Source organism: Ambystoma mexicanum, chromosome 3q (assembly GCF_040938575.1).
Source record: "Ambystoma mexicanum isolate Mex_15411 chromosome 3q, UKY_AmexF1_1, whole genome shotgun sequence".
Lineage (NCBI taxonomy): Eukaryota > Metazoa > Chordata > Amphibia > Caudata > Ambystomatidae > Ambystoma > Ambystoma mexicanum.
This window is the reverse complement of record NC_090926.1, coordinates 799,477,750-799,504,829: the sequence shown is the minus strand read 5'-3', so window position 1 is coordinate 799,504,829 and position 27,080 is coordinate 799,477,750. Positions and strand designations below refer to the sequence as shown.

Here is a 27,080-nt window from a genome sequence, read left to right as displayed (position 1 = left end):
CGATAGGTCTAAAATTTGTCGGGTTGCTTAAGGCACCCTTTTTGTGAATGGCAATCACTGTAGCCATTAACCATGATTTGGGAATTCTGCCGGATTCATAAACTAGCTGGAAGCGTGGCAGCAGGTACCTGGCCCAAAAATTCGGATCGTCCTTGAACACGCAAGGAGGTAGCCCGTCAGGCCCAGCCGCTTTCAAAAATTTCAGTTGGGCAATTGCCCATATGATATCTTTGAGAACCCACGGACAGACACGTGGGAACGGCAGCTGCATTGTCAGAGATTCTGACGATAGGTGTATTTCAGGCACTGCATATTTTTGGCGAAAGAATTGCTCCCATTCAATGCCTGTGTTGGAAGCATCCATTCGCGTGTCCACTTTCCCTGCCGAATTTCTCAAGATAGCCCATACATCGCAAGTTTTTTTTTTGCATAGCATCTCAATCATATTTTGGTTGGCTAGAGTGAAAGTAGCCTGTCGAAGAGATTTTAATTGCGTTTTATATCGAGCAACAATAAAGTTCTTTTCTCTGGTGTAGACGGAGACGTGATACGGCATCCGTTTTAACTTGTGCAGCTCGCTGTTTTTTTGCCTTTTTAGTAATACGACTGCGTCCACATTAACGTGGAAATCCTGCAAGTTGCCTTTTTCACGCAAGTCTTTCATAAGATTGGCTAGGTGCCCATGAATCATCGATAAATGTATCTTTTTGTATGTCCATAATCTGCTGTAACTTGCTCTAAGTCTCCGGCGCCCAGTTACCTCAGGGTTCGGCGCATGGTATAAATAAAGAAACTAAACTAAACTAAAATTTTGGTGGAAAACTATGAGAGTGGACACGTTAAATTATGTGAAGACCTGTAAGGTCTGTGCCAAGTCCAAGACATTGTGTGGCAAGCCGACAGGGTTGTTGGAACCTTTGCCAATTCCACCTCATCCGTGGCATACGGTATCTATGGACTTTATTGTGGATCTGCCTGATCGAGGAAGTTCATTTATTCTTGTTGTTGTGGATTGTTTCACTAAAGAGGCTCATTTTATTCCAGTCAAGGTACAAGCTACTGCTTCGGTTCTTGCACAACGGTTTCTTCAGGAGGTGGTTTGTTTACACGGTTTGCCCAGCAGAGTCATCTCGGACCGAGGGTCGCAGTTTATTTCCAAATTTTGGAATGCCTTTTGTAAGGAGTTGGGGATGGAAATTCTATTGACATCAGGATATCACCCAGAAGCAAATGGTCAAGTCGTACATGTCAATCAGGAATTAGAGAAGTATCTAAAATCGGCAGAAGCGCTTTGTGATTTCACTGGGATTCAGCAAGTCGTTCCCCTTTTCATCTTTAATTTTCAGTATCGCCCTATCAGCCCCCTGTTTTCGCAGGTGAACGGCCAATATAGTGTGGGCTTTCTCGCCTTTCTCATAAAACGTTTGCTTTAAATATCACTCAATTTTTTCCAGAGCATTCTAGTCTGCACCAAAATTTCACTGCTGCTGCCAGGGAAGGTTTGGAGGTACAGTTCTTTCTGTTTAATTTAATTTTTAAGCTCCATTTACCTTTTGACTCTGGTTGTATTTCTAAATGCCCCTTCTGCAATCAAAACACCTCAAAGTGTAGTCTTTGCTGCTTCCCAAACTGTATTTAACAATAGTTCCCCTGTGTTATTAGTAATGAAAGAGCTCTTATTTCCTCAGCAAGGGTTTCTCTAAACATTGGGTCTTTATAGAGGGTGTTGCTGCAGATCCATCTGCGCTCTGTCTATGGGGACGGGCCCAAATCCAGTTCCAGTGAGCACAGTTTGTGGTCTGTCCATGCTACTATCCCTATGGCTGCCGTCAGTATGGTATATTCTTCATGTGCTGCTTCAACCAGTATATAATCTATTTGGGAATAGGTGAAGTGGGTGTTTGGGGGGGTGGGAAGAGTAGAAAGTGAACGCTCTCTCTAGCAGGTGTACCTTGCGCCATGTGTCAATTAGGTGATTAGCCCTCAATAGATCAGGAATTCCATCTCTCGTTGGATAGAATGGGGGGTGTGCGCCCTATCTCATTGAATCCCAATCCATTCTGGGGTCTGATATGATGTTAAACCCCTCCCCCCATATATTAACATTCCCACTTTCAAACTTTCAAGGAATTCAAAAAGAGACCCACTAAAGTGTAGTTCATTCTGGTTGGGCGCATAAGCTGAGCAGAGGGTAACCACCTGGGACCTCACTCTTCCCTTCAGTGCAATATATCTCCCCTCCGCATCTCTGAATATCTGTGCTATTTGGCAACCAAAGGACTTCCTATATATAATGCCTACTCCACCCATTTTTTGTTCACCTGAGGCCCATAATGTTCCTCCTATCTCCCTGCTTACAACCTTGACTTCCTTTCCTTGTGCAAATTTTGTTTCTTGTACAAACACATTCAATTTGGAAAGTTTAAATTCTCTCGCCAGCATAGCGCGCTTTTGCAGTGAATTTAAGCCTTTGACATTTAGAGACCCAAACTTTATCACATCAAGTGATGCCATGGCGATTCTTTGTCTGTTTCGTTCCAGCCCTTATTGGTTTGCCTACACGCCCAATCGCTATTATCATTGGTGTGCTGCAACCATGGTTTGGGTATGTTGTTTCTGTCTGCCTTCAATAGTACCGCTGTGTACCATCTTACCCTTCAGACGTGTGTCCCTGCCCCCACCCCCCTCGTGAATAATGCCGCCATTGGCACTCCTCTTTAACTGAGACGCACTACAATACAAAGGGCCACACTCCGGGGGCCCCTCTCCAAGCAAAATACCAATGAAGCATTTGTATTAACCTAATGGCGGAAACGCCCCACAGCCATATTCCAACCTGTCACAAGCCAGTCCCTACATCACCTAGTGAGCATTCTGGAGATTTTGAGGACAAGTCAGTGTTTGAAAGTTGGTCTGTAGATTGGAATGAGAGAGATTATGCATTCTCCTTTGAGACAACGTGGGAAGAATCACAATAGGCCATTAGAGTGTTGCAAATGGGGGATTCATCCTGCAAAGGGAATAAGGGATACTATGCCTCATCCAATAAAGCCATGGTAGTTCCCCAGAGGTTGTCTTTCCCCATGTTATCCTCCCTCATATAGCCACCTCCGGGGTTACGATCAGGTAGCAGCTGCCATCCCCTGGCCACATGGGAGGAGGTCACCGCTGGGAAAACAGTGATGACTCCATTGGATCCAACGCAGGAAGCAGAGATACATGGGAGAGGAAGGTAACAAGGGAGGTTGGGGGGTAGGCAATCTGGTAGCCAGGGGATCAACAAGCAACTAGGGGAGAAAACAGGTGGATAACATCTCCCAGTCTCAGTTTAAGTTGGGAGTGTGTGTGTGAGGACCTAGGTATTATGGAGGAGCCATTCTTTGAAGGGGAGAGTCTTGAGCTCCTTCCTGAAATGTAGAGGGGGAGGGGTGAGTCTCATATTGATGGGGAGGATGTTTTAGATTCTGGGGGCATAGACAGAGAAGCCTGTCTTTTGTTCTTTCCTTCCTGTGGAGTTCAACCAGTGGAGTTCAAGTTTGCACATGTCCTTACTTCTGGTGGATCATAGGCCCTCGGAGATGTTGAGCTTGTTAGCGAGGTAGCTTGGGAACTTGCGGGCAACTATGCATCAGGATTTGAAGGCGATAGGTCCATGCAGTAGGAGCCAGTGCGATTTGATGAGGGTTGTGGTGATGTGTTTGAATTTGCGTAGTCCTTTGATGATGCGTGCTGTAGAATGTAAGACATCTAAGTGATGCCAGGGTGGTTGCCGGATGGCCTTCCAGAAGAGCACTACCACCATCCGGGTGGGGGAAGACCAAGGCTTGGCCAGCAGATTTGAAGTGGTTTGCTTGGATAAAGGGTTTTTTCAGGGTGGTTGAGTGCATTTAGCTACTCTACGCTGGATGAGTGTCTTTAAATTGGGTAAAAAATCCTGTTATTACAGTGCTGATAAGCTGGCGGAATCTGAAATTAAGGGTTATATAAAAACACAAATCATTAAGCATATAGCTTCGGTCCGCAAACATGGACAGTTTCCAGGTGTTTCTCGTTGGGTGCATTTACTCCTTCTTCGCCAGCTCAAGCATAGTAATAAACATAAACAAGGTTTTGGTGGGCAACAGGTCTGAGACAACCTTGCTTCAGTTCAACTTGGTATGGCTCCTTAGTGACCTCAGGGGCTGCTGATTCCCAAAGCTGGTGGATGTGATGATTCCACTTCTTTTTGGAAAGTCTGTACAGGAGAAGCAGCACATTTCTCAGGGGGAAACGGTAGGTAAGTAGATAGGTAGGAAATGTATACAGTGCACTACTCAGCTCAACAGCGGCATTAGTCCCGATTATCTGCATTACATGCACTGTAAAATTACCTCTGAAATAATAAGGTCTTCAAGAGTTGTCTGAACTGCAGATGATCTTTTGTGGCTTGTAACTGTGAAAGAAGTTAATTCCAAAGTTCATGAGCCATAACTATAAAGGAGCAGTCTCCACATAGTTGGCATTTTAACTTAGGGATTTTAAGCAAATTGACAGAGGCTGATCTCAACTATCTACCTGCCATGTATTAGGCTAGACGACTGCAAATGTAAGTAACACCTTCAAGGTACATTACTTTGTGTGCCGTACAAAGACATTTTAATTTGATCCTTTTGATCCAGAAGTCAATGTAAGTCACAAAGAACACAGGCAACAGAATCAACTTTTTTAGATTAAACATCCATTTGGCTGCTGCATTTTGGATCAACTGCAATTCATAAAGCTTTTTCTTCAGTAAGATCAAATACATTCTATTGCAATAGTCTAAAGGACTAGAAATAAAAGCATTCCTGAGTTGGATTCTTGCTCGAAAACAAAAATAATTCAGATATCTCTTTAATGATTTCAATTGAAAAAGCAGCTACTTGTGGGTTGATATCCAAATACCCAAATTGTAGACCAATATCATGGGTGACTGATAAGGTCCAAAAGATGTTGGCCAGATGCAAAGTTTTCCATCTGAGATGATGACTCAGCTTTGCCCACTGGTGTAAGTGATGCAAGAACCATGCAAGGTCCCTCTCTGGTAGAATAAATATGCTTCATGTTCACAAACACTGGCAGAGTTTATCTGCCAAATACTGTCTTGGAAGGAAGCAATCCAGCAGAGCATCTTCAAGATTAGCTACCAGGTTGTTTCTTCTGTGTTCCATGACGTATCCACAGGCTTGTCAAAATGTACCTGGTTCTACCAACAATGGTTGCCGACTGAGAGAGGCCCCAACTTCCAATCACTAGGTTGCAGTCAAACTTCCATCAGCCACCATGTCAGTGTGTGACACCACGTTTAATTTCCCCAACAATCTTCTCTGTCTTTTGCTCAGGTGTGGATTCGAAGTGGATGCCAAAAACCATTCAAGCAATTAGTCAAATCCGGTTCTGGCAACTGGAGCACTTGCACACTGAGACAGGAAGATGCCACGACTATTTATGGCTACACTCTTGTCAAATTCACTCTCACAGGACACTATTTGTCCAGTGTTTCCTAAAAGGGTCACCCCATGTTACAGAAGGCCAACCATTCCAGAAATGGCTGACACTAACCGAGCCATCTGTGCATGGAGACTAAAACAGGGAACACAAAGGATAATACACGAAATAAGAGTCACTGATGAGGACATTGATGAAGACATAAAAGAGGAAGGTCGGTGTACCAAACAGTATAATAGAGTCTTACCAGAATTAATGCTTGGTATTTTTAGTATGACACTTATCATTGATACAACTGGAGTGTTTGCACATAGAGGTATATCATTTTATGAGGCTTTTGAATTTATTTTGTATTGGCTTAAACCTATTTTCCAAAATGTGATTATTTCGGATATAATGTACTTTCCCCCTACTTGGAAAAGGAGCACGGTCCTTTACATATTCAATACCTGCATGAATAGTTCCCTCATTCAGGTTGTCTTAGTCCTAGCTCTCTGAAGCTCTTGCTCTACCACCCACCCTCCCCCTTTCCTGCTTTTGAATCAAGCCAAGCTGAAACTGCCCCAAGTCAGTCTGTCATACCCACTAACTCACCGGTCTCCAATTGTACAATCGGGGGCTTTTGTACATGAACGAGGGGCTCTGGATAGCCCCGCTGTTGCTGCGTTAAGGTTAATGTCACACCAGTCAATTCATCACCTATGTACATTGGTTGGTTCCAGAATTCACTCCCAGCACGATAGCCCTACAAAGAGAAGGACAATATAAGTACATAATATCAGTCTCTAAGCAAAGACATATGTCCACTAGACATTTCTTGCAAGAAATCTTTCTGTGCAATGTCTCAGAGAGAAATCCTTCCATACATTTCAGCAGACATAATAATAGATCTAGACATGTCACAACATGCAAAATCTCATCAGCGATTTTAGGCATCCAATCTCACACAAAACTACTCTTCCTTTTCCAATATTCTGTGCATAGCCAAACATACTGATCTGTTGTAATCTAAAGATTTCTTGGAAAAACATCAGATTATTGATGTACTCCAGACGTGGCCATGATATGGAACTGGTGCCGCTGACTTTCGTTGACCATAAAGGAAGTGGACAGAGGAGGAACCATGATGTTGATCCTGGTAGACCTATACACACGATTTGATACAGTTTGTCATGACACACTGTTTTTCTCCCACCTTCTCAAACTGGAATCAATAGCCATATAAGGATCTGGAATTCAATGGTGTAAACCATACATACACAGAGCACACCATTGGTCCTTATGCCCCCCTTCATTCTAATCTCAATCTCTTGTATGATATATGATATGGCATTTATAACGCGCCTATACACAAGTGTTTCAAGGTACGAAAAGGCAAGGGAGGGGAACAAAGGGATCTTACTAGGCCAGGTGACATTGAGAGCGTGCATGTGCAGGGGAGGGAGGAAGGGGAAAAAGTGCACGGGGGAAAGGGCAGTGCCGTACATGGGGACAACAGTAAAATAAATAGATAAAAAAAGAAAAAAGTAAAAGTGCAGCCAGCTGGTGGCAAGTGCAAGGGTGAGTGCAGACAACAGGTGTCAAGTGCTGGCAGGGGGCTCTAGAGACACAGAAAACAGTCCCCAAGTGAGGGGGAAGCCAAGGAGGTAGTGTAGGGGTGCAACTGGTGGGGAAGGGGACCAGAGATCAGAGGGTATCCAGGTGATCAGTGCAGTTTCAGTTTCAACCAGGAGATAGCAGGGGAGAGGAGGAGAGAAAGCAGAAGCAAAGAAGAAGGTTTTGAGGTGCTTCCGGAACCGGAGATGGTTCTCCTCAAGTTTTAGGGAGGCAGGGAGGCTGTTCCAGAGGGAGGACCCAGCTGAAGATAGAGCTCTACCACTAACTTGTTGCTTTGAGAAGCGACTGACCCTGTGCGAGTTGGAGGCGGATGAGCGAAGGGCTCGAGAAGGAAGATATCTAGGAAGAGAGTTGAAGGTAGTGAGGCTCCAGGCCCCAGAAGGCCTTGTGGACAATGCAGAGGGTTTTGAACTTAATCCTCGCAGCCACTGGGAGCCAGTGCAGAGATTTCAGTCCTGGAGAGATACGATCGCTGGGCTTGAGGCCAAGGACAAGTCTCGCAGTCCTGTTCTGGATGAGTTGCAGAGAGTAGAAGCAAGCATATTTAGAAAGAGGCTCTTGCAGTAGTCCAGCACAGAGAGAACCTGAGCTCTGGAGACAGTGAGCTTCTGGTGGAAGCAGAGGAAAGGCAGAATACCTCTGAGTAGGTGCAGCTGGTAGTGAAACTTCTGAGAAACGTCATAGATGTGAGGCAAGAAGGAGAGTGTGAAGTTGAAGATGACCCCAAGGTTTTTAGCATTGCAGGTGGGAGCAGGAAGAGGACCAAGAGAGGCCAGCCAGAAAGTGACAGGAAAGGAGGGTGCAGGTGTGCCGATGAGGAGAATCTCTGTCTTACTGGCATTAAGGCAGAGATCATTGGCGGCACCCCACTCCTGAATAGCAGACTGTCATGATGCCTGCCCCCGGAAGGCCAGACCAGGCCCAGCAGCCCCGGAAGCAGGCATCATGCCACATGGAGCATGCCCAAAAGCCCCAGTTAGGGGCTGTTTGGGTACAGTCCTGGCGCCTATGGCGCCTGGCTCATAAAGATAAAGTCAGTCCTGGCGCCATGGGCGCCAGGCTCATTATTGATAACTTACCTGAAGCAGACCATGCTGCATACTCACCTGAGGCAAACCATGCTGCATGAAGACTCAAGCCAAATGAGGCTTAGGAGGGACTATTTTACTGAATGGACTATTTTGTTACTTGGGTGGGGCTGTGGAAGAATACTTACCTGGATCTTCTTCCAAGGCTATTTAAACCACGCCCGGACAGCCACACGTGCTTCGCGTTATTCTGCTTGCTGCAGCGTAACGCTCACCGTGTTTTCAAGAGCTCCAGTCTTCAGCCACGCCTGCTTCAGTCCTGGGACTCCTGAAACAAGAAGAAAAGAAGGATAAAGGTTAGAGGAGTTTTAACTTTAATCCTTACCTGAATCCTGATCCATTTCGCCACGGAACTGAAAGACAGAAGTCTTTGAAGCATCGCTTCGCATTCCTACGGCGCCGCGCTGAACTCAACTGCTTTGTGGTACTTCAGCATTCCATCACGCTCTCTCCATCTCGCGGCCGCCCTCCGACACCTAAGGAGACAAAGACAGCAAGGTGAGCAAGGGGACTCTCTAAGGCTATACAAGCTACCCACAAAACTTACCTGATTTACCACGGGGGTCTCACCTCATCTCGGGTCGGCACAGTCAACTCTGCTTCATCGCCGTACCCCGTCCCCTAAGGGGAAAACCACAATAGACTTACCTGAATCTTACCGAGTGCCATTTGGAAATCTTTGAGTGGATTAATCGGCAACCTGCAAGGAATCGGACAGAGTGAAGATCAGACATTTGAACTCTTATGAACAATTGGACTTTGGAGTCAATACTGGAACTCACCAATTCCTCTACGCCAGTGAAGTAACACCTCATCAACGCGCCCCTGCGGTCGACGCAGGATGGAGAGCTCATCCTTCCAAACCATCAGGTGAGACTAAGGAGGGGACATCAAGAGTGATCTGTGGGAAGACAACGGGAGTGGGGAATGTGGGTTGACACTCAATTCCACAGGTGGTTAATTCCTCTTCTCCTTTGCAGAAGAATATTCTTGCGAGCCAGACAAACTAGGCTGAGCGGGCCAGTCCAGTCAGTCATCTCGGCGCTACACGTCACGCTGGTGGAAATAACAGCGACCCAGTTCCGGTCGACGCCCCCGTGGGAACCAGGTGAGCGTAACAGAACGCGAAGCCCACCCACAAATACCCACCTGGGCGTCATGGAGACCTCAGAAACTGATCAGTTGGCCCAATTATTAGGGGAATTAAGGGCCGAAGTGCATTCCGCCCGCCAAGAAACCAATGCCCTCAGGAGGGAACTGATGGTGTCAAAAGAACAAACTGATGAGTTGGCCAGACAACTATTACAGAGCCAGGCTGGACAAACACCTCTACCAGGACTTGGGGCAAGTCCAGCTCCTGTACCATCGAGTAACCCGGTGCAGATAAATTTACCTGGAGCAGTTCCTTTGGCTCCGCCTGAACGCTTTGCCGGAGACCCGAAAGGGTTTGCAACATTCATGAATCAATGCCGCTTGCACTTTTTATTTAGACCTGGAGCTTTCCCAAACGATCAGGCCAAGGTAGCCTTTGTACTGTCATATCTCAGCGGCAGTGCGGCGGATTGGTCCATTCCACTAGTTAACGAGGATGACCCGATTCTTCGAGATTTCCAGGGTTTTCGAACAAGCATGGAAAGACTATTCGCCCGACACTCCTGAGGACAGGCTTTGGACAACAAACTTTTATCCCTACGTCAAGGTAACCAGGATCTTTTATCTTACATTGCAACTTTCAATAGATTAGTAGTGGAAACCGAATGGCCTGAAGCCAAGCGAATCACATTATTCCATCGAGGACTTCGGGGAGAACTCAAAGATGTTTTGGCTCAAATCGTGAACCCGCCTCAAGACTGTGCTGAATTGCTGAATATATAGATCTAGTGGTCCAGCTCGATCACAGACTTCAAACCAGGAAGGCTGATCGAACCAAGTTTGAGAACAGGGTGTTGGTTAAAACCCACGTAAGCTCCAAGGGAGTAGATGTCTCAGAACCTATGCAAATCGGGGGGGTTAAAGGACCCTTAACCCAAAAGGAGAGATAGAAGACGGCAACTGCAATTATGTTTATATTGCGGAACCATTGGTCATTTTCTTCGGAACTGCCCTGTAAAACCACCCAAGAAAGTTATAGGAGCAGCAGACGAAAACCATGTGATATCTGACTCGGGAAACGACCACGCCCGGCAAGCGTAGAGGTCCGCTTGCCGAGCTTAAAGAAGGACACTCTGACCTCGCATTTCACCATACCCATGGTCCTTGTAGATCCAGAGCAGCCATCACGCATGCACGCGGTAAAGGCGTACGTAGACAGTGAAGCCATAGGAAATTACTTGGACTGGGAATTGGCTATCAGGATGAATCTATCTCTCACCCGCAAGACCACGGCCGATGTTGTCACCACTGTAGATGGAACGGAAATTGCCTCTGGACCCGTAACTCATTCCACTGCAGAGATGACATTGCTGAGTCAAGATGGGCATCGAGAGGCTATGATGTTTGACTTAATCAAGGCCCCACAGTTTCAGCTGATACTGGGGATACCTTGGTTGGAAAAACATAATCCCTGTATTGATTGGCGAGAGAAGAGACTAACCTTCCCAGAATGTGCTCACAACTGCTACCCAAGGAAAACTCAAAACTCACTCCTGGCCCCAGTAATTCCAGCAGCCATACAATTACCTGTTGAATACCAAGACTTTCAGGATGTCTTCCAAAAGGAACAGGCAAACACCTTACCACCTCACAGATCGTATGATTGTCAAATAGATCTTGTACCTAGAGCACAACCACCTTGCAGCAGAATCTATGCCCTTACGGAACCCGAAAATCTTCATTTGCGCCAGTACCTAGACCAGTACCTTGCTAATGGCTTCATTCGCCCGTCCAAATCCCCTGCACCTTCAGCTTTGTTCTTCGTACCGAAAAAGGAAGGCGACCTTAGAACATGTATAGACTACCGCGCACTGAATCAGATAACCATCAAGAATCGATACCCACTGCCTTTGATCCCAGAACTACTAGACCAGGTGAAGGACACATGTATATACACGAAACTAGACCTTCGGGGGGCATATCATCTGGTACGTGTCAAAGAGGGTGACGAATGGAAGACTGCTTTTCGCACCAAGTACGGACTATTTGAGTACCAGGTGATGCCCTTCGGACTATACAATGCACCAGCAACCTTCCAGTTCTTCATGAACGATGTCCTCCGAGAGCTTATCGACGTGTGTGTGGTCGTTTACATGGACGACATCTTAGTATACTCTTTATCAGAATGTGAGCATGTAAAACACGTCCGAGCAGTCCTAGAGAAGTTACGCCAGCATAAATTATATGCTAAACTGGAAAAATGCATCTTCCACACTACGGAAGTGGAATTCCTTGGATTTATTCTGACCCCGAGAGGAATCCGGAAGGATACACGAAAAGTGGATGCCATTCTTAATTGGCCTTCGCCAAGTTCAATCAAAGGAGTTCAAAGCATGCTTGGCTTTGCCAATTTCTACCGCATGTTTATCCCGGACTTCTCGCACATTGTACATCCCATTACAACGCTATTGCGAAAAAACAAGCGCTTTGTGTGGACAGAGGAAGCCGAGAACGCCTTCCAAGAGTTAAAAGCTAAATTCACATCTGCTCCCATATTAAGACACCTGCGCCCCGAGCTTCCCTACATAGTGGAAACAGATGCATCCAGTTCAGCCATGGGAGCAGTCCTTTCCCAAAAGGATCCCGAAACTAACCAGCTTCACCCAGTGGCGTTTTGGTCAAGAAAATTTTCAGCCCCTGAATTAAACTGTGCCATAACCGACAAGGAGCTGCTGGCCATCAAGTCCGCCTTCAAGGCTTGGCGGCACTATCTACTGGGTGCCAGACATACCATCACTGTCATCACCGATCACTGCAACTTACAATACCTAAAAACAGCCAAAGCCCAATCTTCGCGCCAACTCCGTTGGGCATTGTTCTTCGCTGAGTTTGATTTTGTAATAACCTATCGACCAGGTTGTAAGAATGGTAAAGCAGACGCCTTGTCCCGGATTGGAATGGGAGAAGCAGAAATAACTTTAGAACCTGTACCCATAATTCCGGAACAGAGAATCCTTGGCCTGACATCCATACAGACACTGGAGGACATTCAAAACAAGATCCACCAACTCTTTGATTCCGTTGCCCTACAGGACTGGGCAAAGAAAGGTCCAGAGTACTCTGTCATCGATGATTTACCTTATTACCAAGGCCGGCTATTTTTACCGCAAAAGGAACTACAGGAACCTGTCATTTCCCATTACCATGACACCTTAATAGAAGGGCATCCGGGTATTGCAAAAACCGAAGCTAAAATTAGGAAGCAATTTTGGTGGCCCACCTGGCGAAAGGATGTCAAGTCATTTGTCATGTCTTGTGGCATTTGCGCACAAAATAAAGGGCAAAAGAAAAAACCTGCTGGATTATTGCAACCATTAGACATACCACCTACCGCTTGGCATACCTTGTCATTAGACTTCATCACGGATTTACCCCCGTACCAAGGTTACAATACCATTCTAGTTATTGTAGATCTTTTTTCTAAAATGGCCCACTTCATTCCTTTAAAAGGGATACCTCCAGCTTCAATCCTGGCCAAGGAATTCCTTGAAAATGTTGTCCGCCTGCATGGCTTTCCTTCAGTGTTAATTTCAGATCGGGGCATTCAATTAATTTCACATTTTTGGAGGAAATGCTGCCAACTGGCACGAATTGATGTTAGGCTTCGACCAGTCACCACCCTCAGACCGACGGTCAAAATGGAGAGGACCAACCAGACTCTTGAACAGTACCTCCGTTGTATGCTACATCAGTCTGAGGGGAATTGGAAAGACGTTCTGTGGATCGCAGAGTATGCGTACAATAATTCCGTACACTCAGGAACTGGACAAAGTCCTTTTTTTTACCATTTATGGGCACCATCCTCGAACCTCGGATTTGGACTCACCCCAGCATTTAGAGATGCCCGCAGTGGACCATCTCCACGCTGTTATTACACAAGCCTTTAAAGAAGCAACCATCCATTTGCAAAAGGCTAAGGAAAAATACAAAAAGGATGCGGATCAGCACAGAAGTGAAGCTCCTCAATACCAAATAGGGGACCAAGTATGGTTAGCCACCAAGCACTTACCACTCAAGGGGACTCGGACCTTTAACCCCAGATATTTGGGACCTTTTTCTGTCAAGGCAATTATTAACCCAGTGGCCGTCAAGTTGGACCTACCTGCTCATATGCAAATCCATCCCGTCTTCCACGTGTCTCTTTTGAAGCCAATGCAACCAGGAACTAGGCTAACCACTCCACCTGAACCTATCCTCATAGACGGGGAGCCCGAGTACGAAGTCAAGAATATTTTGGACTCAAAAAGAGTGAGATCAAAACTCTTTTACCTAATTGATTGGAAAGGTTATGGTCCGCAGGAAAGGTCTTGGGAACCTAGTGACCATGTGCATGCACCTCGTTTAGTGAAGAGGTTCCATCGGGAATTTCCAGACAAACCACAGCCAAGGGGGAGAACGACTTTAGGAGGGGCCTTGAGGGGGAGTGCTGTCATGATGCCTGCCCCCGGTAGGCCAGACTAGGCCCAGCAGCCCCGGAAGCAGGCATCATGCCACTTGGAGCATGCCCAAAAGCCCCAGTTAGGGGATGTTTGGGTACAGTCCTGGCGCCTTTGGCGCCAGGCTCATAAAGATAAAGTCAGTCCTGGCGCCATGGGCACCAGGCTCATTATTGATAACTTACCTGAAGCAGACCATGCTGCATACTCACCTGAGGCAGACCATGCTGCATGAAGACTCAAGCCAAATGAGGCTTAGGAGGGACTATTTTACTGAAGGGACTATTTTGTTACTTGGGTGGGGCTGTGGAAGAATACTTACCTGGATCTTCTTCCAAGGCTATTTAAACCACGCCCGGACAGCCACACGTGCTTTGCGTTATTCTGCTTGCTGCAGCGTAACGCTCACCATGTTTTCAGCAGCTCCAGTCTTCAGCCACGCCCGCTTCAGTCCTGGGACTCCTGAAACAAGAAGAAAAGAAGGATAAAGGTTAGAAAAGGAGTTTTAACTTTAATCCTTACCTGAATCCTGATCCATTTCGCCACGGAACTGAAAGACAGAAGTCTTTGAAGCATTGCTTCGCATTCCTACGGCGCCGCGCTGAACTCACCTGCTTGGCGGTACTTCAGCATTCCATCACGCTCTCTCCATCTCGCGGCCGCCCTCCTACACCTAAGGAGACATAGACAGCAAGGTGAGCAAGGGGACTCTCTAAGGCTATACAAGCTACCCACAAAATTTACCTGATTTACCACGGGGGTCTCACCTCATCTCGGGTCGGCACAGTCAACTCTGCTTCATCGCCGTACCCCGGCCCCTAAGGGGAAAACCACAATAGACTTACCTGAATCTTACCGAGTGCCATTTGGGAATCTTCGAGTGGATTAATCGGCAACCTGCAAGGAATCGGGCAGAGTGAAGATCAGACATTTGAACTCTTATGAACAATTGGACTTTAGAGTCAATACTGGAACTCACCAATTCCTCTACGCCAGTGAAGTAACTGGTCATCAACGCGCCCCTGCGGTCGACGCAGGATGGAGAGCTCATCCTTCCAAACCATCAGGTGAGACTAAGGAGGAGACATCAAGAGTTATCTGTGGGAAGACAACGGGAGTGGGGAAGGTGGGTTGACACTCAATTCCATGGGTGGTTAATTCCTCTTCTCCTTTGCAGAAGAATATTCTTGCGAGCCAGACAAACTAGGCTGAGCGGGCCAGTCCAGTCAGTCATCTCGGCGCTACACGTCACGCTGGTGGAAATAACAGCGGCCCAGTTCCGGTCAACGCCCCCATGGGAACCAGGTGAGCGTAACACAGACAGACAATCGGTAGATGAGAGAAGGAGAAGAAGTGACGGAAGGGAGCCTGAAAATGAGTTGAGTGTCATCCGCATAGCACTGAAAGTTGAGGCAGAGAGCGGCAATGCAGTGGGCAAGGAGTGCCAGGTATTCGTTGAACAGCCAGGGAGAGAGGTTAGACCCCTGGGGAACATCACAGGTAGAAATCGAGATAGAGGGTAGGAAGGACCCAAGTTGGACCTGGGAGGGTCGATCAGAGAGGAAAGAGGTCAGCCAAGCCAGGGCTTGATCGGTGATACCCAGATTATCGCAGAGATGGTTGAGCAGGATGGCATGGTTGACCATGTCAAAGGAAGAAGAGAGATCGAGTAAGATGAGGACACAGGGGGTGTGGGAATCGAGGTTGAAGAGCAGATCTTCACGGATGTTCAGGAGAGCAGTTTCCGTGCTTCTGGCAGCTCTGAAGCAAGACTGATGGTCATGGAGACAACCAACAGATTCAGTGTGAAGATTAAGCTGGGAGGAGACCAGCTTTTGCAGGGGTTTGCCCAGTATGCAGAGTCTGATTCTCTATCTTTCATTTAGTATTCTTCTCTTACTATTGATAGATATCAACAGTTCATATTAGTTAAGTTTCTTTAAGTATGCAAATGATACCTAGATAATTTTTTACGATACAAGATTTAGACAAGACTTCCCCTAAAACAATGAAAAAACTTCTCAGCCACAATAATATCAAACATTTTAGAAATCAGATCTGGTAAATCTCAAGTTATCACATGTGTCCCTTTGCAGTGATGTGCAATATCGTAGAAATGACTGCCATGATCAGGCACTCCTCCCACAAGTAGTAAACAATACATAAAATCTTGGCATATTAGGTCAAAGACCCTCTTTGCATCTACAGATCACGAAAACACTGCAGGCCTTCTCAGGGTAGTGAGGCATCTTCAAAGTCTCTGATACATTTAGAATATCTAGATAAGCCACAGCAAATCCTGAATATTGCCTCCTTTGTAACCTCAAGGTTGGTCTATGCAAAAGGCGGTTTTGCTCTGGTCTACTATAGCACTTGATGAACTCCAGAGAGTACTGTCCTAAGTAGCAGAAATTGTGCTTAATCAATCACTATCTGCATCCTTCACAAAGGCCTTGCATTCCCTGGACTGGTTTCTTCTCTCTCAGAGAATTGTGTTTAAGGTTGTGGGTGATACAAATCAATCTATGGCCAAGCACCACAGTTTATAGCAAAACGATTTCAGTTCTATGCATCCACACTCAATTTACTCTCAGCATAAACAGTCCTACTTCTCATACATAATATTAAACAGGCCAGAGTTGGTGGTCAATCACTATATTACCCTTGAGCTCACTTGTGCAACCATGTGCCTCTAGATATCGAAACTACAGCATTCATTGATTCATTCAAAAAAGAGATAAACACTTGATTTTGTTTCCATAACCCGGTTGCCCCTTTCACAAGCGACTATAACCATTATACATTTTCACTTATCCTAGCGCCAACATGCCAGAATTAAGCAAATGCTGTGCCCTACAAAAGCTAATTAACAATAACATGCGACTTTATCCAACTCTCACCACACATTTTCATACATCATCCATCCAAAATATCAAACAAGCCTCTCAATGCAAATTCCCAACAGACTTTGCTACATGAAACATCATGCAGGGCATATTACTAAACAACTTATTTATTTATTTGCATATATAAAGCGCACATGCAGCCCAGAGGCATTGTGGCACTGTTACAAGAAGGTGTAGGAAAATTGTGTTACAAGATGTTTACATGTGACCGTGAGGTCTCTTAGTTGCAAGTACATGAATAAATCAAACATACAAAATGATTTAAGCAGAGCAGAAGGAAGCAGGGGGTTAGTGTTCAGATGAAGAGTTTGGTTTTGATTACTTTGCGGAAGGCTTGGTGAGATTCAATCATTCTTAGATGAGGAGGAAGGCCGTTACATTGTGTGGTGGCTATCGTGGGACTACACTCACTACACTAGATATGTGACTATACCAAATATATAATAAGACAGTTTAATTTAACAACAAAAAAAGTCACCAGACAAGTCACCCACTAGATATGCTGATCAGATAAATTACTCCTACATTCTAGCCTATTCATCCCATCAAAAGGAATGCCTAAAAATGGTGGGCTGTAAAAAAAATGCCTACTCACCACACCTTCAAACCAAAATGACCTAGGGCTGTAAATGATGTCCAACAGAGCAGAACCCCATGAGAGGCTAAGAGGAGGAACGGGATGGGGGACTATGATCAGGAGCAACATGTCACTCACAGCATCCTAAAAAGGTTGCTCGCCAGTTGCTCAGGGCTACTGCATGGAGGCCAAGAAGGAGGAGGTTGTGAGGGGTAAGCAATGCGAGACGGACACAAAGGTATAGTTGTCATGATGCCTACCCCGGGGGACCCAGACCAAGTCCAGCAACCCCGAAAGCAGGCATCAATTTATCCCAAGCAAGCCCAACAACCCCTGCTAGGGGCTATTTGGGTGCAGTCCTGGTGCCTATGGCGCCAGGCTCATAGATTAAAACGTACCTGATGCAGACCATGCTGCAAACTTACCTGATGCAGACCATGCTGCAAGAGCTCCAAGCCAAAAGAGGCTTGGAAGGGACTACTTTACCTAGGGACTATTTTTTACTTGGGTGGGGCTGGGGAGGAATACTTACTTGGGACTACTTTGGAGGCTATTTAAACCACGCCCGAAGAGCAGCACACGCTTCGCGTTATTCTGCATCCAGCAGCGTAACGCTCACTGTGCCTGCAAGTCTGCATCCAGTCTTCTGCCACGCCCGCCTAGAGTTTGGAGCTCCTAGAAAAAGGGAGAAAGAAGGAGAAAAGGTTAGAACAAGAGCAATACCTTTGATCCTTACCTGAATTCCCGATCCATCGCGCCTTCGAGCTGGAAGAAAGAAGTTATTTTATGCGTGTCGCCTCGCCTGCTGCAGCGCCGCGCTGAACTCACCGGCCTTCGCAGCATCTTCACATTCCACCGCATCCTCCTGCATGTTCCTGCCGCACTCTGGCACCTAAGGAGAAGACAAGAACAGCAAGGTGAGCCAAGGGAACACACAGAGGAATATTAGTTACCCCCCATAGACTTACCTGATTTTACCACCGGGGGTACTATTCCTCTTCACGGGTCGGCGCAGCTTCCACTGCATCTTCGCCGAACCCCGGCCCCTAAGGGGAAACAAAAGGACAGCAAGGTGAAACAAAGGGGCTAACAAGGGGAACCCTCCTCACCACACTAGATTTACCTGATTTTACCGCCGGAGGCATTATTCCCCGAGACTTCATACTTTCTCTCAGCGCATGAATAAGGGAGAAAGCAACAGGTTACATATTGACATTATTTTATCGAACTGTGTTGGATAATACAAATCCTTACCAGAATATTACCGGTTGCCACGAGGAACTTTTTTCGCTAGGGTCAAGCTGCAACCTGCAAGGAATCGGACAAGAGTGAAAGTCAGGCATTTGAACTCTTAGGAACTACATACTTACGGCGTCTTGCCGGGAATTTCGGAGTCAATATTGTTCTGGAACTCACCAATTCCTTCGAGCCAGTGAAGCAACTGGTTATCTACGCGCCCCTGCGCTCAATGCAGGATGGAGAGCTCATCTTTTCAAACCCTCAGGTGAGACTATAAGAGGGGACATCAAAGGTGATCATTGGGGAGAACAGCGGGGGTGGGGGGTTTTACGCTCAACTCCACGGGTGGTTAATTCCCTTTCTCCATTTGCAGAAGAATATTCCTACGGGCCAAGCAAACGAAGCTAGGTGGGCCAGTCCAGTCCGTCATCTCGGCCCTACGCGTCACATTGGTGGAGACCGCAGCTGTCCAGTTCAGACCGACGCCTTTGTGGGAGTAAGGTGAGCGTAACAATAGTTTTCTCAATGTTTGCCATTTTATTAAAATAAAAGGGGTGAGATAGACGCCTTTCTTTCCCTATCCTAACAGTATTTCCCTACCTAGAAAACGAAACTAAAGAAAGGTGACCTAATGTCCAATAATGTTTGACCCTTACACTAATGCATACAACACAAATGTACAAGGAATATTTGACTAACTTCAGTTCAACAAAACAGTGCAAAGGATCAACTTATCATTTTTAAAGGGTGCTCCTTGGGCCAAGGGTTGGGCTCCCTTCCCCTCGATCAAATCAGGGATGCCTCTGAACAAGTTCTGATTTAACCAAGATCTGTTCAGTTCTACATAAAACGTCTTTTCCATGCACAGCGTCTTTACACTTGATAAAGTAAATGTCTTTTCTACAAACACTTGTTTCAAAACCAAACACAATAGTTATCTTTCGCAATATCCTCCTTGGTAAGGCAAATGTATCTTTCACAAAACTTTAGTTTATAAACCCAGGAAATGTTTTTTTCTCCACACAAGATCTTTTCTCAGACTTCAAAGTAGATCACAGTTTTTCTTCAAACAGAATACTTTTGTCGGGATAGCACAACTACTACCTTTGCTGATGCAACAGTTCATCAAAATAACATATTCCTCAATATCTCTTCTTCAACACCTTTTCACCACAACCACATTTCTTCCAATGAACTCTTTCTTTCATGGTCTACTCTCCTGCCAGGACTAACTCTAAAGCGTTCCTTTCTTGGATCACTCTCTTGCCTGAAAGAAAACTCCTCTCACCACGGTTGGTCTCTTTAGTAGTAATATGGTGTCTTCCCCAACTTCATAAACACTCTTCATTCAATGGTTACCCCAAAGGTATTGTGCCACTATTCCAGCTTTGTATGTTCTTGTCCCATTCAATTTAGAGGAATCGTGTTAACAATATCTTTAACAACTTTTAACAACTTCAGAACCATGGTTTATAGTTCTTATGAGAGAACGATTCACTTTCATACAGTATGCTCTATAGGCTTGGGTAATACTGGTTATGGCTTCAGTTTCAACCTCTTCTACGACTTCTGCTTCAGCCTTTAATGTGTTGAAAGATATACATTTTTGAATATAAACAAACTAAGGCATGCGCAATTTTATTTCCTTCTCGAACTGCCACTTCAAAGAGAGACGTGTTCTCACCTTTAGGTCATCAATCAGCTGCCAAGGTATAGGGAAACATTGTCTCATGCGCTGGCTTAACGTTGCTTGCAACACTTTGGGAAAGTCACTATTATTCCAATTAGGCTACGGGCAATGTTCTCTGTGTTAACTGGAGGCACACGACTGCTCGGCAACAAAGTGATAATGATGTTAGGGAATGAAAGGCTTTCACTACACTTGAGCGGTTTCTATCAGTGCGTGTTGCTTTACCATTAACAAAAACACTTGCTGCGTTTAATTTCGACTCGCTTAGATAAGCTTGAGTACAATTAAAGCTGGTTACAGTTACTGGCAAGGTAATTCTGCTGTTCAGAAGTACAAAGCTTCACTTTCTGACTCCTGATTACAGCGATTGCGGGCTGCTGAAATTCTACCGAATTTATATCTTCTCCGGTGACTTCTGCAGGCCCTCTTGGGATCCACACCCCTCTGTTGCATGGGTGTTTCCGATCCAGCCTCTTCAAGGGAGAGACTCCTACTCTCCATTTTCTCTCGGCTTGCTTCTGCACAGGGGCCTTGGGAACTATTGCAACTTCAGCACTGCATTCAAAGCAATGAGACGCACCTGAAAAGACGGCCTGTAGTCGCAGCCTTCCAGTTCTGCCACAGCTATTCAGGGTTTGTGAGCACAGGACCAACTGTCTGAAATCTCCCTCTTCTCTACTCTGGCGTCCCTGTTGTGGTCACACTTCCTTGTGAACTGCTGGCTAAGTGCTCTGCTTCTTCCGCTTCTGCTTCTGCTACTGCTACTGCCGACCTTCCAGCTCCTGCTCCAGCTTCTCTTTACTGCTCCTCCCGGCTGCAGCCTTTTCTCCCGGTCGATGTGCTAATTGGTTTCAGGTACAGGTCCTTAAGATTCATTGCCTGACCTTGTTTAGAACCATTAGGCTTGCCTGCCTGACTTGGACTCCTGTCTGCCTCTTCCACCATCTACTTCTTCACAGTCCCTGAGGGATCCTAATTTATTTTGGGGAAATTTGATTTCTCTAATTTTATACAAGGTTTTAAGATGGATTTCCTTCCCTGGATATTCTTAAAATAAGAATTATAAGATTTAGCTCTTTGGGGGACAGAAGGGGCAGAAAAGGTCACTTTCACTGTTCCTGATGGAATACCTTCGTGGAGGACATCGGGTTTTGTTGTTAAATAAGAATGGTTCTACAAAAACATCTTTAGATATCTTTGTCCCAGATTTGACAGGTTTGCTGGAAATCCTAGATTGACCTTGTCCTGAATGACAAGCCTCTGTAACCTCTCTGGGAATGATCTTACTATCGTTCAAGAAATCATACCATGTATGTCTCACCCTGCATAATCTCCCCACCTCCCACGGCCTGGTCTCCACCCAGGTGATCCTCATGCAATACACCACCCCCAGGATTTCGATCGGGAAGCATCTGCCCTCTCCTGGCCACCTGGGAGGAGACTCCAGGTAGGGTTTTAGTGAGGAATCTGCAGGATTCTTCACAGGTAGTTACATGCGTCTGCGCAGCATAGGGAGTCTGTAGGAATCTCATGTTGTTAATATTGAGGCTGTAGATTAGGGAGGCCTTACGGAGATCTATTGAAATCAGAATAAATAACCATGTCCTGCTGCACCCACACTGCCTGGGCCATGTGGGAGTGCATTGTGCATTGACTTAATGTGGTGGCCATTCAGAAGAACATCAGGCCCAAACTCTAGGCCAACTTGGCAAACACAGGGATGAACAATGTTACTGCTGCTGTAATCATTAATACAACTGTCCATTAGACCTGCATTTACAAGACCAGCCTACTTTCGCTACACTCCAAAATTGCTACACCATTTAGAGCAGGAGGAGTGGCTTGAGCAGGTACATAATTTGACCAGCAGGCACTCTAACCAACTGGGCCTCTCATTTGTGTACCCTAGTAGGGTGGAATTGGGATGCTAGCAGAAGCTTGTCAGGTGCATAATGGGCAGATGAGTGGCATGAATGCCCAACTGTCCACAATTACACTTGTTCCAAATGGCAACTTAGAACATGCACGATTTGTGTTTGTCCCCACCATTCACATCATTTGTTAGAAAGGTTCCATGTTACAATGGTATGTTCTTGTGGTTGTATGATAATTGTTTTTTATACAGCGCAGTGTACACTTTTGAAAGGCCTCATTGCGCTGTAAAAAAACCTCACACTAGATACATGTAGCAATCTACCATAGAAATAGAAGTGTTTTGATATTACGACAAAAGTCTGGTTTGAGAAACTGCAGATCTGAGTGGGCAGATGCTTCAACATTTTGGCTTCTTGTACTGAAAAGGTTCTGCCACCCTATTCTATCCATCTGACTTTTGGTTTCGTTCAGTAAACCTTCTGCTGCTGAGTAAGTGCTCTGGTTGGGTTCTGCATGGGCAAAATAAGTGTCACACATGGCCATGGATGTGCCCCGAGGAGCAATTGTCTTCTGTTCCTATGAACAGTAAACATGTTGATCAATGACCAGTGTACTGGGCGGCTAAGCTGCACACATCTGCTGGCCCATCCTCCTAGTGCAACAATTCGACCAACCGGCTTGAATCACAACTCGTCCGCAAAGAGAGGATCTGCAAACCACCCTTCTCTTGTCACGCACCCACCCTCTGCAACTCAATACCGGTATCGGCTCGGGATGCCAACACAATTCTCCAATTTCTCAAGTGTCTCAAATTGTTCAACACATGACCATAGACTAATCCCAATGGACGTGCATACTGATGCAGACTTCAAACTCTCACTACTGCGCTACTGTTAAAAGATGCCAACCCAGATGCTGGCACCACACTCTATACAGTCCTCTGCTGCTACCTTGCATACCTTACTTCTGCCTTGGTGATGTCTTCGACCCATCTCACAACTTCTCGCTCTTCATCTCCAATTCTGCCGCTGCAGCCAGACAATCTCCTGAACATCAGAGATATAAGACATCTTTTTCCCTTCAACACTGCTAAACACCTAATCTCCTCTTTAGTACTCTCTTAATCCAACTCCTGTGCCCGTCTAACCAATGGCTTTCCCAACTATTCTTTTTCACCTCTCGATAAAAAGTAATCAAAGTCCTCAGAACTCTCAACACTGTTCAACCATCCCCGCTTGACCTCCATTTCCCCAGCCCGTCATCAGTTAGGCTGGTTATCTATGAGGCAGAGGGCAAAGTATAAACTCATTCCCATCAATTTCAAAACTATGCTAAGACTTACCCAACCTACCTATCGGTCCATCTGATTTCCTACTCCCCCCCCCTCACAACTTCGCTCCCTACGATCATCCTCGGCTCACCTACTTGCCACCTCTCGTGCCCCTTTTACTCCCTCTCGTGTCTGCTCTCTTCCTCCCCTTGCTCACTTGCTACTCTCCCTCTCTGCAGTACTGCCACTCTATCTCTATTTAAATCCAATCTCCTATCTCTCCTCCTTTGTGAAGCATTATATGCCACCACATCTCCCTGTTCTCCACCACCATACCTCTCTATGACAACCCCACGGCACTTATCCCTGCCCCATTCATCCTAAAATGGAGCACTTCCTCCACTTTCACGTTCCTAAATCATGTGCTAACCCATTGGTCCTTCCTACACTCTGTTTCCCTGTAATTTGTATTACATATTATTATTAATAATAATGATAATAATAATAAATCGGAACCCATCCCTCCAACATGTATCTCTAAGCACCTGTTAAGAACAGAATTTCTTAAACGTATTCAGGCTTGAAATTAGGGGCTGGGGGTCAGCACGGGGGGTAGACGAGCTGACTGCTGGCAGGACAAGTGAAAAATTGAAGAACTGTGAAAACGTTTGTTTTCATTGAATCATATCCATCGTCATTGGTCTGGGCAACCCTTGAAACCATTGTTTTTCATCCTGCCATGCCATTACAGAAGGGGTAAACATTGTATGCAAATCAGAATTGGCCCTTACCTGGGGGGCAGTCCAGACCCAACTGTTAGGTCACAAACATTTCTGCATGAGACCACAAGCAAGCCAAGATATGTTACTGCCTCACTGGGCGTCATTTGCATGGACAGAGCAGAAAAGGTTGAGTGGACAGTTGAAGTGGTTGTGGAATTAAGAGCAGAATCTAGTGACATATTTGTTGATCTTTGTTCTTTTTTTTTTATTTGCATATAATTGTAACTTTGACCATTTTTACTAAATGTGGGCTTAATGAGCTTGCTGTTCCTATGACGTTGAGAATTAATCACTTGTGTCATTTTCCTCTCAGTCTGTTTTTTAAAATTTCCTTTTTATTTGTGCAGTGGATGTGTGATTTCCTCAGTATATTCAATTGTCTGTTGACTTTTTGCTCTTCCCTCTAAGTCAAGGCTCTGGAGGATCTTTACTGCGGCGATGGTCAGGGATGTGTTCTCGCCACGCATCATCCTGTTCCACCAGGCCTCTTCCTCAAGTGCGAATGACTCTTGCCAATGGTGTTTCAGGTAAGTGGTTCTTAAATTGGCTGTTTCTGAGCATAACAAGAGGAGATGTGGCACATTCTTGATCTTTGTTCTTTACTTACAAGGATGTTGGTCAGCACAGCAAATGAGTGGGCATGTACCCTATTGGTTTCCTGCAACTTACAGTAAAGGCCAAGTTAGATCTTAACAGTTTGTTGACCACAGATTTATTTATTTTATTGGACATTTTATAGCACCTATACACAAGTACAGCGGGATTGAGCGGTCGCCCGTAGCCCTGTGAGGCTGCCCCTTCCAGGACCCGTTGGGCTTACAGCGAGTGCCTTCATTACTTAAATCAGGCATTTTTGTGTGTTTTTGTTCGCACTCCGTGCGCGTTGTGCTGCCCCCTGCCCCCTCCCTCCACCTCACTTCCTGTTCCTCCTCTCCCTATCCAATCCTGCCTCCCTGCCTGCCCACACCCCCCCCCTTCCTCTCCCCCTGCCTTAAATCTTACCCCCCCCTGGGCAGCCCTCCTAAGGGCCCCTTAGGCAAAGGGCGGCTCCTACGGCTGCGACTCCCAGTGTGTCTGCAGGTGTCCGCAGTGGACGCCAGGCGCCTTCCGCCTTTTCTATCTGGTTAGCTCCACCTGCTCGCCCAGGCCACTTTCATACACCTGTTCACTTCTTTTGCATGGTTCTACATTTCAATTTGGTAAACTAGGGCTTTTTTCTCCCCTCGCAGGACTCTCAAACTTAGATGGCCTCTACTCTGGGTACCTAATACGCATTACTGTGTTACTGTTGCACTGAAATTCGATAAACTAGGGCCTGCCGCTCATTCCTGTCCGCTTGCTCTTGTCTGTCTCCCCCCTCCCTCCTTATTCCATGGTGCTCTCTATCTCGCCTATCTTCTCTAACTGCTTCTCCATTGACTATCCTGCTCCTCTCACTAAATCTGGTAGGAAAAAGTTTAAAAAGGACATCCTGGTCTCCAGCCCAGGCCTCCCTGTCGCTGACACCTACACCAGTGCCTCCTCCAAGGAAACTCTTACTAACATCCTCTTTTTCGTGCCTTCCCCTGACCCATGGACCCTTCATATGGTCTCTGTGCTCTCTCCCTTCTCCTCTTCTCCCATTAATGGTGGCACCCGTTGGGATGTCCTCTTGGCCCCCTTCCGCTCCTCTAAGGCCATCATTAATGTCTACGCTAATGGGACCGTCTTGGTCCAAGGCCCTCAGGCCAACCTCCACCTCTTTGATAGACGCTTCCCACGCCTCATCAACTTCCTTTACTCTCCTGCTGTCCCCTCCTCTCTGTCCTCGGCTACCTTGCCTCCACCCTCTCACCCTGCCCTCTCTCGGGCTCCTTCTTCACCTCCGCAGGGCGTACCTCTGATCCGTACCCCTCCCCGGAAGTCCTTCAAGGATGGCAACCTTCTCCACATTGCCACTCTCAACTCTCGCTCTGCCGTCAAACATTCCTCTGATATCTGTCGCCTTCTTGAGGAACTGGATCTTGACATCCTCGGTCTCACTGAGACATGGTTCACGGCCAGCTCTGTCAGCAGCTTTGACACACTCCTACCTGACGGTTACAAGAACCTCTCCGTGCCCAGACCCAACCGTGCTGGTGGGGGTGTGGCTCTTATCTTCCCCGAGTGGATTCCTGCCACTGTCACTCCTACGCAGACCTACTCCTCTTTTGAATGCCTTGTCTGCCGACTCTCTCTCTCTCCTAGCCATTCCCCTACTGTGGATACTATCTATCGGCCACCTGGTCAAATTTCCTCCTTCCTCTCCGAGTGGGCGGGCCTCTCCTCCTCACTTCTGTCCTCAACCACTCAACTCCTCTTTCTCGGTGACTTCAACATCCACCTTGATGCCTCCTGTCCTCCCTCTGGACTCTTTCGCGACCTCTGCGACTCCCTCTCACTCTCTATTCTCCCTTCTGGGCCGACTCACTCTGCAGGGCACACTCTTGATGCTCTGATCTCTTCTGACCTTCCCCTCTCTGTCCCTCTCTCCACTCCTCTCTCCTGGAGTGATCACTTTCTCCTATCCTCCCACCTCACCTTCCCTACCCCACTGGCAAAGCCACCCTCATCACTGCCACCCACCTTCACGGTCATCCGACCCGTGAAGCGCATGTCAGTTGAGGCTTTCGCTAACACCTTCTCGCCCCCCTCATATTCTTGATATCCTTGCCCCTGTCATGAGAATCCGCCTGAAGCCCAAAGCCAAATGTAACTCCTGGTATGACTCGGATCTCATCACCCTTAAACACAAGTGCAGGGTGGCTGAGAGGAAATAGCATGCTTCATGTTCATCCTCTGACAAACTGGCCTGCCGCCTGCTCCAAAGGCAATACCGGCTCTCCGTTCTCACCAAGAAGAGAGCCCTTATCCAAGCCCGCATCTCTGAGGCATCTAACAATTCGGCCGAACTCTTTAAAATCTGCAAGGAGCTGGCCAACCCTGCCGCAGTCTCTACCTCTC

At 46.4% G+C, this 27,080-nt stretch overlaps 1 protein-coding gene across 2 annotated transcripts in view; it reads right to left on the bottom strand.

Moving 5' to 3' along the window:
- Nucleotides 1-27,080, bottom strand: part of MYCBPAP (MYCBP associated protein) — a 1,263,051-nt gene that overhangs the window by 967,323 nt on the left and 268,648 nt on the right. For both annotated transcript variants that reach the window (XM_069654887.1, XM_069654888.1), the window contains one exon: nt 6,061-6,211. In XM_069654887.1, the coding sequence (XP_069510988.1) occupies nt 6,061-6,211 (151 nt within the window). The remainder of the gene's footprint in view (nt 1-6,060; nt 6,212-27,080) is intronic.